Source organism: Dama dama, chromosome 2, assembly GCF_033118175.1.
Source record: "Dama dama isolate Ldn47 chromosome 2, ASM3311817v1, whole genome shotgun sequence".
Taxonomy (NCBI): domain Eukaryota; kingdom Metazoa; phylum Chordata; class Mammalia; order Artiodactyla; family Cervidae; genus Dama; species Dama dama.
The window spans coordinates 6,788,058-6,803,773 of NC_083682.1; the positions used below are offsets into that span (position 1 = coordinate 6,788,058).

The 15,716-nt window shown below is 48.7% G+C and overlaps 1 protein-coding gene across 3 annotated transcripts; it reads right to left on the reverse strand.

Moving 5' to 3' along the window:
- Positions 1–697: 697 nt before the first annotated feature.
- On the reverse strand, positions 698–15,716 carry SF3B2 (splicing factor 3b subunit 2). 3 transcript variants are annotated; one of them, XM_061163216.1, is made up of 22 exons: positions 15,543–15,716; positions 15,325–15,371; positions 14,961–15,038; positions 13,626–13,874; positions 13,362–13,412; positions 12,066–12,183; positions 11,662–11,762; positions 11,203–11,299; positions 10,957–11,048; positions 8,975–9,190; positions 8,707–8,844; positions 8,416–8,496; positions 8,006–8,233; positions 6,990–7,139; positions 6,256–6,345; positions 6,038–6,145; positions 5,135–5,242; positions 4,706–4,848; positions 4,512–4,613; positions 1,559–1,658; positions 1,269–1,454; positions 698–933 (listed from the first exon to the last, which is right to left on the reverse strand). In XM_061163216.1, exons 1-22 carry the CDS (start codon positions 15,673–15,675, stop codon positions 862–864), a joined length of 2,688 nt encoding a protein of 895 aa, XP_061019199.1. In that variant the 5' UTR covers positions 15,676–15,716; the 3' UTR covers positions 698–861. The 3 variants fall into 3 exon arrangements, with proteins under 3 accessions (XP_061019199.1, XP_061019200.1, XP_061019198.1); XM_061163217.1 differs by having other exon boundaries at positions 13,362–13,409; positions 15,325–15,374; XM_061163215.1 differs by having other exon boundaries at positions 15,325–15,374.

Sequence of the window (15,716 nt, forward strand, 5' to 3'; positions counted from 1 at the left end):
TCCCTGGAGTCACCCACACTCCCCGCTCCGAGAAGCATCTGGAAGCCTCCCGCATGGCAGCTCCTCAGATGGTGCACTCAACACCAGCAGGAGCGGCACAGCAGCACTGACTTCTCTCCCCAGTGCCTGGCAGCTGCCCGTGGGAGCCATGTGTCCAACCCAGCCCAGCCTGTCAGAAAGACTTCAGGGACACGGGGGCCTAGAACCTGGGAAAGCAGCCCCCAACCATGCCCCCACCTCCTAAACCTAGAGATGGTTGATGAAACCACCCAGGGGCTCATATGGACTCAGGACAATCTAGAGGTTTAGAACTGTGTTCTCTCCCAGGTGAGGACCTGGACTCTTGGCCACAACGTCTGTTAGAAGGCCTGACCTGGCCTACTTCCCAAGCCCACTGCACTTCCTCAGCCCAGCTGGGCGCTAAGCTGGCTATTTTTAGTCCCCAAGGACACACTAGTAAGGTCAAACCAGACCTGGAGGTCCTTCCTCCAGAGCCTTCCTACAAAAGCGGGCAGTGGTTTAAAAAAAAAAAGTCTCAGAGTGGCTTTAGCTTCATCACCAGTCTTAACTGTAACATCTGCTCCAGGTGCCCGCCCCCAGACGCTGGACCACTTTAGGCCACAGAAAATGGCTGTTTTCATCCTTTTGCAGGAGGGGACTAAAAGAGGGAGGATCAGGAGTGTTACATATTCATCTCTTTCCTTGGGAAACGACTTTATTTACAAAACAGGTCTAAAATAAGAACATGAAAACGACAAGGCCTTGGGAATAGCAGGAGAGCTGGTTCTTCAGGCCCAAGTGTGAAGCAGCCCAGATGTCCAGGCAAAGGGCTTTAAAGAAGGCCAGGTGTAAGACGGGGACCTAAAATTTGAACTCCTTATATTTCTTGCTGCCGCCACGGCTGTCCTGAGGCTGAGCTTTCCGTTTCTTTTGCTGTAGGAGAGAAAGAGAAACAGGTCACAACAGGTTAAACAACCCGCTGATTCCCCAAAACAAGGGTGGGCAGCCTGACACAGCCACATACATCTGTGGAAAAAGACTATAAACTGGAATCCTCAGACGAGTTCCTTCCCCTCCTGTGTCTCAGCTTCATCGTCCTTAAAGAGGGCAGCCCGCCGGAGGATTCCTAAGGTTCCCAGCACCCAGGAAGCTCAGGGCAGCAGGCAGTGCGTCCTCCCTTCCTCTCGCCACTAGAGGACACCACCCCTCGGAGAAAGGCAGCCCCAATCCCTGGCTCTCACACAGCCGGGCCCCGTGTGCGCTCCTACCTTCTGCTTGGCAGCATGCTCGGCCACCATGTCACTGAAGTCTTCTTTCTCCACTTGTGCCTGCTGTTCCCGCACATGCTCCTCATACTTCTGGGTCATGGCCATGGGATCCAGCTCCAACTCTTCGGGTGCCAGGGCCACTTCCACACCCTGCAGCTCAGGGGCCGGGCCCTTCCGACTCATAACCTGGAAAAGAAATCAGAGCACTGTCTTCTCCAAAGCGAGGCTCGGAAGCTGGAGCTCCTGCCCGCTTTCCCAGCCCCCTGAACCAGTGTCCTCCAAGTGCTCACCGTGGACATGTCATAGATGTGGGTTGAGCCCATCATGGCGCCCCCTACAGTGGCTGTTCTCTTCTCTGGCAACACAGTGAACAGCTGAGGCGTCTCACTTCTGTGAAGGACAAGGAGGCAAACAAGGGGGTCAAGCCCCCAAAAAGAAAGGATGAAAGGGCCTCCAGAAGGCACAATGGAAGGAACAAGGGCAGCACCCCCACTGAGCTCCGCTGAGCTCCCCCGAGATTCCAAGACACCCAGGGTAAAAAATAATGTCCGAGCTGCCTCTACAGGTCATGGAGACCCATAAGATGAAAAAGTATCACCTATTTCAAGAATTCTACTCGAAAACCAAGAGTAAATATACCAGTATCAACCCAGACCATGACTTCCTCCCCACCCCCTCCCCAGAAGAGATGAAAATCCACCCTCATTAAGCAGCCAGACGTAAAAACAGATTTCAGATCCTGTCACTTCTCTGTCCAAAATCCTCTGCGGCTCCTAATCATTATTTGAATAAACCCAAACTCGTCCCTGTGACCTAAAAGGTTCATAATCTGGCCCCTTATTTAATCCCTGCTCATTAGTTTCTAGCCCTAGTACCCTTTCTTTTTCTTCCTTGAATATGCAAAACTTGAGACTTCTGCTTCTGGACAAGGAATAATAGGGACCAGATTTACCCTCCCACCTGAAACAATCAAACACTGGATAAAATACATGAAACAGTGGTTTTCAAGTCACTGGACATGAGCAACAAAGGACAGTGGTTCCTGAGAGCCAGGAAACAAGTGAGGTGATTCCTACTGCACTGAGAGTCTCCAGGCTGCAGAACAAGGAGGGGGAGCTCCTTGTAGAGCCCCAAGGACTCCAGGAGTTGAAGGGGTGAAGCTGGAAGTGCAGGGAAACCAAGACGACTAAAGATCACAGGACAGAGAACCTAAAAAGAAAAAGCAGAGACTCAAGAACTCAAGAGACCTACAGAGAACCCCCTGCAGTCCTCAGTTCTTGGGTGAGCACTGTGTGGGAGGAAAGCACCAAGGCCAGAGGAGGAACCGCCCGAAGGCATTAGCAGTTCCATACACGCCTGCTCTTCCCTCCGGTCTGGGAACAGTGCCTGATCAACAGGACACAGGGTAGAGTATGGGGTCTCGTGCCTCAGCAGTGGAGAGGACTGAGCACTGCTTCAGTCCTGCCTAATGAACCTGAAGAGCAGGACCTGAAAGAATCAAACTGTTTCCAAGCACCTTAACTGTAATAACCCTGCACAAAGCTAAAGATTCATAGGAACCTTAACCTGACAAGGTACATTTCACAACATCAATAAAAAATTTCCAGAAATACAGAGGCATGAAGATACAATTCTTACCAAGGAAAACAATCAGTTCATTTAAACCAACCCAGAACTGGCCCAGATGTTAGCAACAGCAAGCAAGTACCTTAAAATGTTATTATAACAGGGCACGTCCCTGGTGGTCCAGTGGCTAAGACTCCGCCTTCCCAAGGCAGGAGACCCAGTTCCACCCCTGGTCAAGGAACTAGCTCCCACATGCCCGCATCTAAGACTCTGCATACCACAACTAAAGATCCACATGCCCCAGTGAAAATCTCATGTGCCACAACTAAGACCTGGTGCAGCTAAATACATAAATATTTTTCACATATTAGTATAACTGGATTCCATATGTTCAAAAATCAAATAAAAGACACAGGAGATATAAAAAGACCCAAATCACACTGCTAGAGATGAAAACTACACTGGACGGGATTAATGTCAGATTAGAAATAGAAAAAAATACTAGCCAACTTGAAGGCACAAATAGAAAAATTTCTAAAATGAAATAAAAAAAGAAACGAGAAAATTTTTAAATAAACAGAGTCATCAGTGAGCAGCAGGACAACTTCAAGAAATCGAACATATGTGTAATTGGAGTTCCCAAACGAGAGGAAAAAGAGAAACAGGAAAAAATAATTAGAGAAATAACAGCCAGAATTTTTCCAAAATTAATAAAAACTATAAAAGCACAGATTCAAGATGTGTAACAAATCCCAAGTAAAGAAATCCAAAGATGGGAATTCCCTGGTGGTCTAGTGGTTAGGACTCTGCTTTCGGGGGCCCAGGGCCCAGGTTCAATGCCTGGTTAGGGATCTAATTCCACAAGCCTCGAGGTAAGGCCAAAAATGAAAATGGAAAAGAAAATAAAAAACTATCAAACCATTAAAAGGAAGAAACAAACCCAAAGAAAACTAACATACTTCACTACACTGCACATCATAAACTTCAAAACAGCGATAAAAAGAAAATCTTGAAAGCAGCCAGAAGAAAATGACATAAACGCACACAGGAACAATGGAAGGATGATGACAGATTTCCTGGCAGAAACAATGCAGTAAAGAAGACACTGGGAGCAACATCTTAAAAGCAATGAAAGAAGAAAATATTACCAACCTAGAACCCTGTAGCTTACAAAAAGGAAGGCTACTGCATGGTCATTATTTTTGTTTAAATGGTCAATTATCTCAGTTATCTTTCAGAGAGATTTCAATCATAAGAATTGTATATTATTTGAACATTTGAACATTTCCAGTGTTCTTCCATTTGCTCTTGCAATTCCTTCTGACCCAGCTCTCAGCCCGAATACCTCCTCCTCTGTGGGCCTTCCCAAAGGCTTCCCCACCACCTGAAGCCCTCTGCACCCCATTATTCAGCCTCCTTCCGCTACATGTCCGATCCACATCTGAAACTGTCTTCTTCTCTGACAACCCGTTTACCTCACCTGACTTTCTTTTTTTAACTGCTGATGCCCTCATGCCTAGAGCGGTGCCTGGCACAGAGCTGGTGCTCAATAATCGTTGAAAAAAGTAAAAGGCTGGTGTGGGGGGGTGGCGTGGGTGGACATGGGAGGCGGGAGGAACCAAAGTCAGCCAGGCTACCTAGAAAATCCTCCCCCTCAGCCCTGCCTGGTACCCTCACCCGTCCATCGCCTCCTCAATCTTCTTCTTCCTCAATTCAATGAGTTCAGGGGTCTCCATTCCAGCTGGCACTGACGAGAACCCTCCAGGAGTGATGAGGCCACTGTGGAGAGAGATACAAGCTCTGGAGTAGAGACAAGGTCCCCACACACAAACAGACCACTGCGAAGAGGCAGACTCTCTTGCTTCCCCCACCTGTCTGCAGGGGTAATGAAGCCAGTCTCATCTGGCTTATCTTCATCACTTTCCTCCTCTTCCTCTTCTTCTGAAGACTCTTCATCAGACGGCTCTAGCTCCCCCCACGGGGTCCGATCAATCTCTTCTTCCTCAGTCTTGGTCTGAAAAACACCACTCATTCATTCAACAAATGTTTACTATACATGTATCCTGTGTCAAGTGGCTGTAAAAGGGAGGGATTTAAGAGTAAATAGTCAGATAATAATCCCTACCCAGAGAGCGCCAAGTCTAGTGGAGAGCTTGCGTTACATCTCAGGGAAATGTATACCCCTTTCACAGACTTTGAAACTTCAGAACACACAGCTCTCTGATAATGAAGCTAGAAACCAACTATCTCTGAACTTCATGACCTAAAGTAAGACCAAGCTTGCTGGTCACGGCCCATACCTGGAATTCAGCAGCATTGGTTCCAAACACATCCCCATAGAGGGGTTTCCCGGTCTCATCTACCGGGGGTTTGCCCCAGCCACCAGCATGGTACCCAAAGGAACAGCTCTGCAAGACAGGAAATGCAAATCACTTCCATGCCTGGGCTCCAAGAAACACGCTGATGCCCGAGAGAAAAGTCATGCTCCGAAGAACAGAATTAACACTTGGGAACTCTTGAGATTACAACTACAAAGAAGAATCAAATGTTTGAAAGCATCACAAAGCAAAATTAGCAAGCAACAAAAACCAGAAGGTAATAGGATGGGAGGTGGGAAGCATAAAAAATGCTAATAATTTGAGTCTCTGTAGTCATACTCTCTGAAACTGAAAACATGTACTTTAAAACACATGGCTCCAACTTCTTATTGATTCTTCCTAACTTTGGCAAGCTTTTAGAATGTTTCTGTTAAGGGACAGAAAATTTCACCTGAAGTTGAACAATTACCTCTTTTTTCTTCACTTTAATGACTTTGTTAATTTTTTTTCCTATTTAATGTTTTATTATTTTAAAATAACGTAAGTTTAATGCCATTCTTGAGATAAAATTATGTCTGTCTATCTATCCATGTGTATATAAGAGAGATATCTGGGGGGAAAAAAAAGAAGAGAGATATCTGGGAACACACTCACCAGATATTAAATTTGATTGGTGAAATGTGGATGGTGTGTTTTCTTCTTTGTACTTATCAATTCTGATTGGACATTTTGTGCATTTTATGACAAATATCTCAGGATTTAAAAAAAAAAAAATTACTCCTTTAAAAAAAAACAACACATTGTAGAATGAAAAAGTGAAGAAAAAAGTCATCCTCTAGTTAAAATGTAGAGCCAGCTAAGAATGAAAGCAAGGACGGCACTCACCTCGGGGATAGGCGAGTTCAGCCCAGGGATCTTCAGGTTGGGGTATGACGGGGGTGGTCCATAACGCTGCATGGCAATCAGCCACGGGGGAGGGACCTTGTGGGCATTCTGCAGGAGACAGCACAGGATATCATCTGCCCAACCGTATCCCTCTGTCTCCCTCCCACCTCAATTAGCAGCCCCTTCTCTTCTTTCCCAGTCAGGTAACTGGCACTCACTGGTCCTACTGGCATCCCCAAGGAAATCCTCAGCTCATCAGACAAATCTCCTGGCTTCTTCTCTTTCAGCCGTGTCTCAAACTCCTTCCCCTGAGGAAAAAGCCAAGCATGCGGTATTGTGGACTCCAGACACATGCTGGGATGTCAATTGCAAGAGGACATGAGAACAAAGAGGAGAAGTCCCCATCCACATCAGACATGGAGTCCTGGTGGGGGCTGCCAGTTCCCACCTGATTCTCTCACTTCTTTCCCTGGCTACAGTAGGGAAAGGAATAAAGGCCAGGAAGGAGGGGGAGAGGCAAGACTCCCAGCGCAGTCATTAACCCACTATGAGAACATGGCCAGGTTTAAGGACTGGCTAGCTCATCTGCTAAATGAAGACATTTGAGAAGAACAAAGGTCTTTCCACCTCAAAATTCCCAAGATATCATGGCAATAAATATTTTGAGGCTCAGGAAAAAAAAAAAAAAACACCTTTTCTCCCACCCAATACAAGGTGTATCTTGGCCCCGCAATTCCCAAACCACCATCAACAACAATCACCTCAAAAACGTGACCTGCCTATCTCCTTCAGAGGACCACCTTATTCCAAGTTCCATTCCATCCAAGGGGAGTTGACGGACAATGCGAAGGCTGAGGGGAGGGGCCACCACACCTGCTTCCAGAGCCCTTCTGACCCAGAGTGACACAGCCGTGACCAAGGCCCAACGTTGCCTCCCCGTGCCCTCCCGAACCTCATAGTACAGGTCCCCATGGATGGTCAGCTTTGGCTTGGTCTGCCACTTGAAGAAGGCGTCATGCAGTTTCTGGTAGTCAATGTCGATCTTCCCCATCTTGGGCCGAACCTTCTCTCGCATTTTTGACTTCATGGTTTTCTGTTCTTCCTGTGAGAATGGCAGAAGACACACCATAAAACCAAGTTCACTTGGTGTTCACAACACCAAGTTCAACTCTTGGCAGGCCCAAATCCCTGCTCCCAAAAGAGACAGAGGGAAACCTCATTTATCTCATCACAGAAGCCACCAAAATCCTTCCTGCTCAAGTCCCTCAAAATGTGATCCACACTGAACAAAACAGATGCAACATATGAAATCACTCTCAGCTATGTATGTTAAATATTTTGAAAGCCATCTGATCAAAAGACTGACCTCATCAGTTGCCTCTGCAGAAAAGTAGGTGACAAGAGTCTACCTCGGAGGCAGCCTTTGCACCATGTACTTTGGTACCTCCTGAATCCGCGTACTACACACAAAAATACTCTGATGACCTAACCAGAGTATTTAATTAAAATTTTGGAATTTAGGAAGTTAAACAATCACCATACATTTCTAGCCTCCAGGGCATCAGTTCACACAGCAGGCAGAGAACTACAAATAGCCAAAAGCAACCTGCAGAGGAAGGAGTCACGGTGTGCGGCTCAAACAGAGCTTGCAAAGTGCAGGCAGGCAGGGGGACAGAGCCAGGGGGACTGACAAAGGGACAAACAGAGCCGCAAGCAACCAGCAGTCTCAGTGGGGGCAGGGAGCCGGCTCTGAGCAGAGAGGTGAAGTCTGCCTTTCAGGAGCTGTCCTTTCCCTCCTGCCCTCCCTGCCCCCATGTGTCCTATGCAGTGCTGACGTGTAAAACAAAGGATAAACAATCAGACAGTTAATGTGGAGGGGGGTTTGAGGAGCCAGACACGATTCTGAAGCAGGTGGCAGCTAAGGAGTGGATCCCCCAGCGCAGCTCTGAGCGCCAGCCAGGCCCTCACCTTTTCCTGCAGGGCCTCCCGCATCTCCTGGATGCCTGTGCGTTTGATAAAGTCGGGCAGCTCAAAGGGGGGCTTCTCAATGCCTCGTTTGCCCTGTAGGTACTTGCGCTTGAAACACCAGTGGCGTGGCACAGGCACAGAATTCCGCGTGGCCTTGAGGTGAACCAAGAGCTTGGGGTCCTGCGCGGTCACATCGTGCATCTCGACAACATCGGGCCGAGCCACGAGCTGGAAACACAGGAGCATCCCTCTGCAGAGTCCGAGCTTCTCAGACTTAAAGCTGCCTGCCTTCCCTTCCTCTAGAGGGCCATCCTGGGCCTCCTTCAAAACCCGCCTCCCTACACCCTGGAGGTTCCGGGAGCTCCTGGGCTCCAGGGCCTGCGGGAGCGCCTCAGCATCTCAGCGCTCACCTGCTTAAGCTCAGCCACGGTGAAGCGGTTCATTCGGCGCAGCTTCTTCTTGGACAGTTTGGGGGCTTCCGGCTTCTTTTCCTAGAACAGAACAATCTTCTCTTGTGAGTGGGACTCTTAGGCGACATGAGACCTCCCAGCTTACCCTGAAATTTAAGCCACGGAAGGGCTTCTCCCCTGCAAGAGGTCACCACGGTCCCTTGCAGGGTGCATCGCAGCCACTCGCCCCCAGAGCCCTTGTTTCCGGGGCGCGGCCTCAGCTGTTCATCAGGATAGGGGGCGTGGCCTCACCTGTTCGTCATCGCTGCTGTCATCATCGCTATCCTTGTGCTCCTCCTCAAAGCCCTTCTTCTTGGGCACCGCAGAGTTCTCCATTTTGTCAAGTTTCTCTGGCTCCTTTTCTTTCTCCTTCTTCACGTCATCGGTGAGCTGACGAGACAGACAGCGTGGAACCCCAGCCCTGGGCCCCCTCCTGGTTCCTGAAGCTGGTTCTGAAAAGACACCCCCTCACCCTGCCCCGGCTCAGCAGTGCCCCTTCCGAGTGCCCTGCTCCTTGTACCTTGAAAGCCTCAAAAATCCTCTTGAAGAAGATGAAGTTGGGCTCGTAAATCTCAGGCTCTTCAGTCACATACTCAATTTCCACGTCGGCTGCTGGGGATTCCGAGCCCCGAGAGCGGCCTGACTCTTTATCTCGGTCCCCAGAGCTCTCAGAGGACGCCGCACGCACACGCTGGGGCTTTTTCTTCTTCTTTCGGTTCCGACGCTTCCGATTTTTCTGCCAAAACACGGTAAACCAACTAGGTCAGAGAATCAAAGCACCATGCCTGCCTCCCAACCCCTAATCACCTCAGCCAATTTTCCCCAAGCAACTGCAAAAAGAGGCCTCGAAGTGAAACCACAAAGTTCGGCCCCTCTCAAACTCTGTGTCTCTGAGTAAAGTACTGCACCTCTCTGAACCTCAGTTATTTCAGTTCTAAAATGGAGGCATCCATCACACTCAGAACTCAAAGAATTTAGGCCAGATGAATAAAAAAAATAGTAATGCTCAAAATTCTCCAAGCCAGGCTTCAGAAATATGTGAACCGTGAACTTCCAGAGGTTCAAGCTGGTTTTAGAAAAGGCAGAGGAACCAGAGATCAAATTGCCAACATCCACTGGATCATCGAAAAAGCAAGAGAGTTCCAAAAAAACATATATTTCTGCTTTATTGACTATGCCAAAGCCTTCGACTGTGTGGATCACAATAAACTGTGGAAAATTCTGAAAGAGATGGGAATACCAGACCACCTGACCTGCCTCCTGAGAAACCTATATGCAGTTCAGGAAGCAACAGCTAGAACTGGACATGGAACAACAGACTGGTTCCAAATAGGCAAAGGAGTAGGTCAAGGCTGCATATTGTCACCCTGCTTATTTAACTTATATGAAGAGTACATCATGAGAAACGCTGGGCTGGAAAAAGCACAAGCTGGAATCAAGATTGCTGGGAGAAATATCAATAACCTCAGATATGCAGAGGACACCACCCTTACGGCAGAAAGTGAAGAGGAACTAAAAAGCCTCTTGATGAAAGTGAAAGAGAAGAGTGAAAAAGTTGGCTTAAAGCTCAACATTCAGAAAACTAAGATCATGGCATCTGGTCCCATCACTTCACAGGAAATAGATGGGGAAACAGTGGAAACAGTGGCTGACTATTTTTTTGGGCTCCAAAATCACTGCAGATGGTGATTGCAGCCATGAAAATTAAAAGACGCTTACTCCTTGGAAGGAAAGTTATGACCAACCTAGATAGCGTATTAAAAAGCAGAGACATTACTTTGCCAACAAAGGTCCATCTAATCAAGGCTATGGTTTTTCAGTGGTCATGTATGGATGTGAGAGTTGGACTATAAAGAAAGCTGAATGCCGAAGAATTGATGCTTTTGAACTGTGATGTTGGAGAAGACTCTTGAGAGTCCCTTGGACTGCAAAGAGATCCAACCAGTCCATCCTAAAGGAGATCAGTCCTGGGTGTTCATTGGAAGGACTGACGCTGAAGCTGAAACTCCAGTACTCTGGCCAGCTCATGCGAAGGGTTAACTCATTGGAAAAGACCCTGATGCTGGGAGGGATTGGGGGCAGGAGGAGAAGGGGACGACAGAGGATGAGATGGATGGATGGCATCACCGACTCGATGGACATGAGTTTGAGTAAACTCCAGGAGTTGGTGATGGACAGGGAGGCCTGGCATGCTGAGATTCATGGGGTCGCAAAGAGTCACACACGACTGAGCGACTGAACTGAAGGTACTCTGGACAAAGAAGTGGCATGAGACAGCAGCTACTAACGTTTTTTTTTTTTTTGGTCTCACTGTACAGCATGCGGGATCTCAGTTTCCTGACCAGGGATCAAACTGTTCCCTCTGCAGTGGAAGCGCAGTCTTAACCACTGAACCACGAGGGAAGTCCTAGCAGCTACTAACTATTGAAGATCTGGAACAGGATTCTTTTAGTGCCCAAACCCTCTCTCCAACATCCCTTCCAGATCCAGCTCCCCCCATACCTCCTTCTTGGATACAGACATCGTGTCCTCCTCAGTCTCTGATGCTGAGTGGCCCAGGGACGACCGGGTGTCTGTTTCCATTTCCTCTTCCTCTGTAAGGAAGGAAGATGGCCATCAATCTCTTCACCATAATCCCTCAGTCCCCAGAGCCAGTTTCTCTCTAGAATCCTCCTCAGGGAAGGGGAGGTGGAAGGCAGACTTGGCCCCAGCTCTGCAGGCTCTGTCCTTGCAGCCCTTCAGACTCACCCTGCTGAGAGTTCATCTCTTCCTGGCGGCTCTCCTTCAGCTGCAGGATCTTTTCCAAAGCCTGGGGGATCTTAGGGCCCACAGAGGGGTCATCCATCTGCCAGAGACAAGCCAGGAAGAAGGGATGATCATAGGGCTCTTTTTCCTTGACTTCTACTTCTTGGACTTGAAAGGCTGCTGGCCAGGCATTGGAAACATCGACAGTGGACACCAAGTGGATTCAACTACACCTTAGCATCCCTCAGAGTGAACCCCAGAACCCCACCCTAGAAATGTCTGCCAGACCCGACTGACTTCCTGCCCTACCTAAGTGTGTTTTAAGTAAATATGGATCCCCTCCACCAACCAACCGCACCCCCAGAAGTTCTCCCATCTTCTCTTGAATGCTTCTCTAAAAATCCAGAAATAGTCCCCTTCCAAAACACTCTCCTGTTCCCAGGAAGAACTCTGCAATCTCACCTCTCTGTTCTCATCTCCAGGGGGTGGTGGGGGACCACGGGGCCGAGGAACGGGGGCCCCCATGGGCAGAACAGTGGGAGTGGGGCCCACTGGAGCAGCCACTGAGAGGAGGAAAAAACATCTAATGTCAGAAAAGGTAAGTCACACATCTTAAAATTTCCTTGCTTCAGAGCCAGGGTAATGGTTACTCTTGGGAGGTGAGGAAGGGCTAGAAGGGAGCAAGGAGGGCTTCTGAGGTGCCAATAATCTTGGTTCTAGGACCAAGTGCTAGCTGTGTGGGTGTGTTGTTTGTGAAAATTCACTGAACTGTACACTTACAATATGTGCACTTTTTTGTGACATATACTTAAGTTAAAAAATTCCGTCACCTTCCTTGCCCTTCCCTTCCATTTCTAGGATCTTACCTCGAGGACCCAGAGGAGTGCGAACACCAATCTGGCCCATGTCTTGTGGGGGCCGAGGGACGGGGGTGCCCATCTTGGCAATCTCCTGCTGTCGTTCCTGCTCCAGTAACACAGCTGCCTGCGAGAGGGAAGTAGGAACTGGGCACACAGCTCTGGAAATCCACTGGGCAGGCATCCCCCAGCAAATGCAGCCTTTCAGCCAGGTAACAAATTAATCAGGTACCACCAGCACTCTGACTTCCTTGCCACCCCCATGCTTCTACTCTTGATCTAAATGAAAGAGCCCTCTCAGAACAAAAGAAAACTCCTAGAAATGACACCAAGAAAAACCCAAAGAAAACGCTGGTTCCTAATAATTTTTTTTAATATTTAGTAAACACTGCCTATTTTTCTAACAAGATTTTTCTTCCCAAAAGATAAAAGTTATTTCTAAGAACAATAAATTATTTTCTTGTACTGACCCCTCAAGATCTACCACAATCTGGGCAAAGACAATACTCTGTAAGTAGCTCCATGTTTGTTCCTGTCAATGTTTATCTCCTAATACTCCTGAATAACCTAGTTGGTAACAACTGATACACTGCATCTCAGTAACTGAGGATCTTATGTATCATTTCCTAACTTAAACACACCACATTTAAACTAAGTCTGATACAAATGACTAAATTAGCCCAGAATCCTCTCCAATGTACCTAAAACGATATCACTTAAGACTAGTAGGGATCGTGCATGCATGGGTGCTTAGTTGCTCAGTCATGTCCGACTCTTTGCAATTCCATGGGCTATAGCCTGCCAGGCTCCTCTGGTCCATGGGATTTTTCAGGCAAGAATACTGGAGCGGGTTGCCATTTCTTTCTCCAGGGGATCTTCCCGACCCAGGGATCAAACCCATATCTTCTGTGTCTCCTGCAGGCAGACTCTTTACCCACTGAGCCATCGGGGAAGTCCAGCTGGGGTCAGGAAACTTTTTCTGTAATGGGCCAGTCAGTAAATATCTGGGTTGTTTGTAGACTGCTGTAAATTCCTTTCCCCCGTCTCCCCAAAACAGTCCTTCACATATATAAAAACCATCCTTACATCACAGGCCATACAAAAACAGGCTATAGTCCACAGATTACCAACTCCTTGGCTACGTGAAAGAAAGAATTATGTGGGAGGTACTGGAACTTAGATGAGGATGAGGTGATCTCCACGGGAAACCTAAACGGCACTGCTAATTTTAGACAGTGAGCACTAGAAGTGACAGACGATAGATCAGACTACGGGGGTCAAAGGTGAGGGTGAGGGAGGCATTACCCGCTTCTGCTGCTCCAAAAGTTCGTGTTCCTTCAGTGAATGGTCCCCCTGCTTAAAAAAGAAAACAAGCTCATACCAGCACCCGCACCCCACCGGCCAGGCTGCCACAACTCTGCTTCCTGGTCTGCTCTTCTAGCCTATGCCCCGAAGACTTGGGTCCAGATCTTCCCAGACGCCTTGGCCCCAGGATCTGGCTCCCCCGGAGGCCCCACTCCCCTTTCAGGACCCTGGTGGGACCCAGGCTCGGGCTGCCACCCTCCCTACCTGCTTGGCACGCTCCTCCTGCTGCATCAGCAATGCTGCCTGTTGCTGCGCCAGCTTCAGCCGCTCTTCCTCAGACAGTGCCACGGGCTCGCCCACCCGGAGAGGAGGAGGCGGCCCCAAGTTTGGTGGGCGGGGTCCAACTGCCATAGGAAAGCCAAGGCCAAGGCCAGGTGGGGGTGGTGGGGGTGGTGGAGGGGGTTGTAGAGGAGGGAGACCCATGGGTGGGGGCGGCATGGGAATCCCCGAGAGCTGTGGGGAAAAAAATAAGACCATTAACTGCAAAGCATTTATGTAATGGCAGGCATGTGCTGGGGAACTAATATAAGGCTGGCACTGGGATTCAAAGTCAAATGATGCACAATTCTTGCGTTCAAGAAAATAATATGGGCTTCCCTAATAGTCCAGTGGTTAAGAATCCGCTCAATGCAGGGGACATGGGTTCGAGTCCTGCTCTAGGAAGATTCCACGTGCTGAGGGGCAACTAAGCCCATGTGCAGTGTGTGCTGCAGCTGCTGAAACCTGCATACCCTGGAGCCCATGCCCTGCAACAAAAGACCACTGCAATGGGATGGCCGCACACTGCAACTCAACAGTAGTTCTGTGCTCACTTCAACTGGAAAGGGCCTGCACACAGCAATGAAGACCCAGTGCAGCCAGAAGTATAAAGAAAGAAAGAAAAGAATACCCTACAGCAGTATCGAGAGAAGAGCATGTTAACTCTGGGGCACCAACTGATGAAAGCTATCAACTCTGTCCCAGAAAAACATCATGAACACAGACTTCACATACAATTTCAGGAGACTCAGGGACACCTCTAAAGGCCATCTAAAAACTCCTCCTCCCCTCAAAAAATAAAAACCTTCTTATGCCACACATAGAAGTCCCTGGACCCCAAGTCAGGGCCACTGCTCTACAGAAAAACAATCAAATCGTGGATCAGAAAAGACATGGAAATTGAGAGAATTTAAATAAATAACACCCAGTGTGCCCCAATGACTGATTAAATATAGACAGTATGAAATTAAATCAGGGAGTAAGCCCTAATTTCTCACTGAATAACATGGGAACTCTGCACTGGAAGGGCAGAGAAAAGAGTGGTTACTTCCAGCTAGGGGAAGATTATGTCAGGTTTCCAGATATTTAAGCTGAATCTTAAATGATACATGAAATCTGAGAAAGGAAGTAAGAGTCTGGACGAAAGAAGAACTGAGGAGTTCCCAGTTCTTTCATCAGTGTACCTCCCTGCCCAATGGGTTAGGTGCATTCCTCTGTACGCTCAGAGGAGGGGCTACTCTGAGCAGAAAAGAATTTTATCAAGTGAGACCGCTTCCTTACCTGTGCTGACATAGGAGGAGGAGCAGCTTTGTCCCCATCTTCACCTCTCAGAACGGGACGATTCAGGACGATGCCAGTCTGTGAAAGAGAAAAGACTATAGGTCAGTCTAAAAGGAGCTGTTGCATGAAACTGCGTTCGCTCTCATCTAGTCGACAAAATTTACTCAGTGACTGTCTGCCAGAGCTCGGAATGGATTCTGGGGCGAAACGATATATACAAAAGCAATTACACGGCAGACAAGCAGCAGCCAAGACCCCACTTGCTGTACCGAGATTCGTAAACAACGAAGACCGCGTTGTAACGGGTCATTAATGCCTCCTGCAAAGGCTCGGCCTATCCTCATGTCCCGCCACCAACACTTACTTGGCGAGTGTAAGTCTGCAATCGCTCCACGAGCTCCTCGCGACTCCCTGCTAAGCAAAGCACAGGATCAACGGGGTAGGTCAGGCCGAGCAGGCCAGCCTGCCCAAGTCAGGCCCCCGCGCCCAGCCTCCAACCCCCGCCCCTGGGTCTCCTGGGTAACCAGCTCCGCTTCCCCGCAGGCCTGCACTTTCCGGCTCTTGACTTCCCATGCTCCTCACCCTGGATGGGAGCTCCGATCTCTGCTAATTTGGCCTGAAGCTCCTGGGCAGCCCAGGCACCATAGTGCCCAGGTGGTGGCGGCGGCGGCAGCTGCAACTCTCCCTTAGGAGGCTCGGGATGCTCGGCCGCCATCTTAGCCGCAGGAAGGCGCGCGACCAACCCGGAAGCTCGGA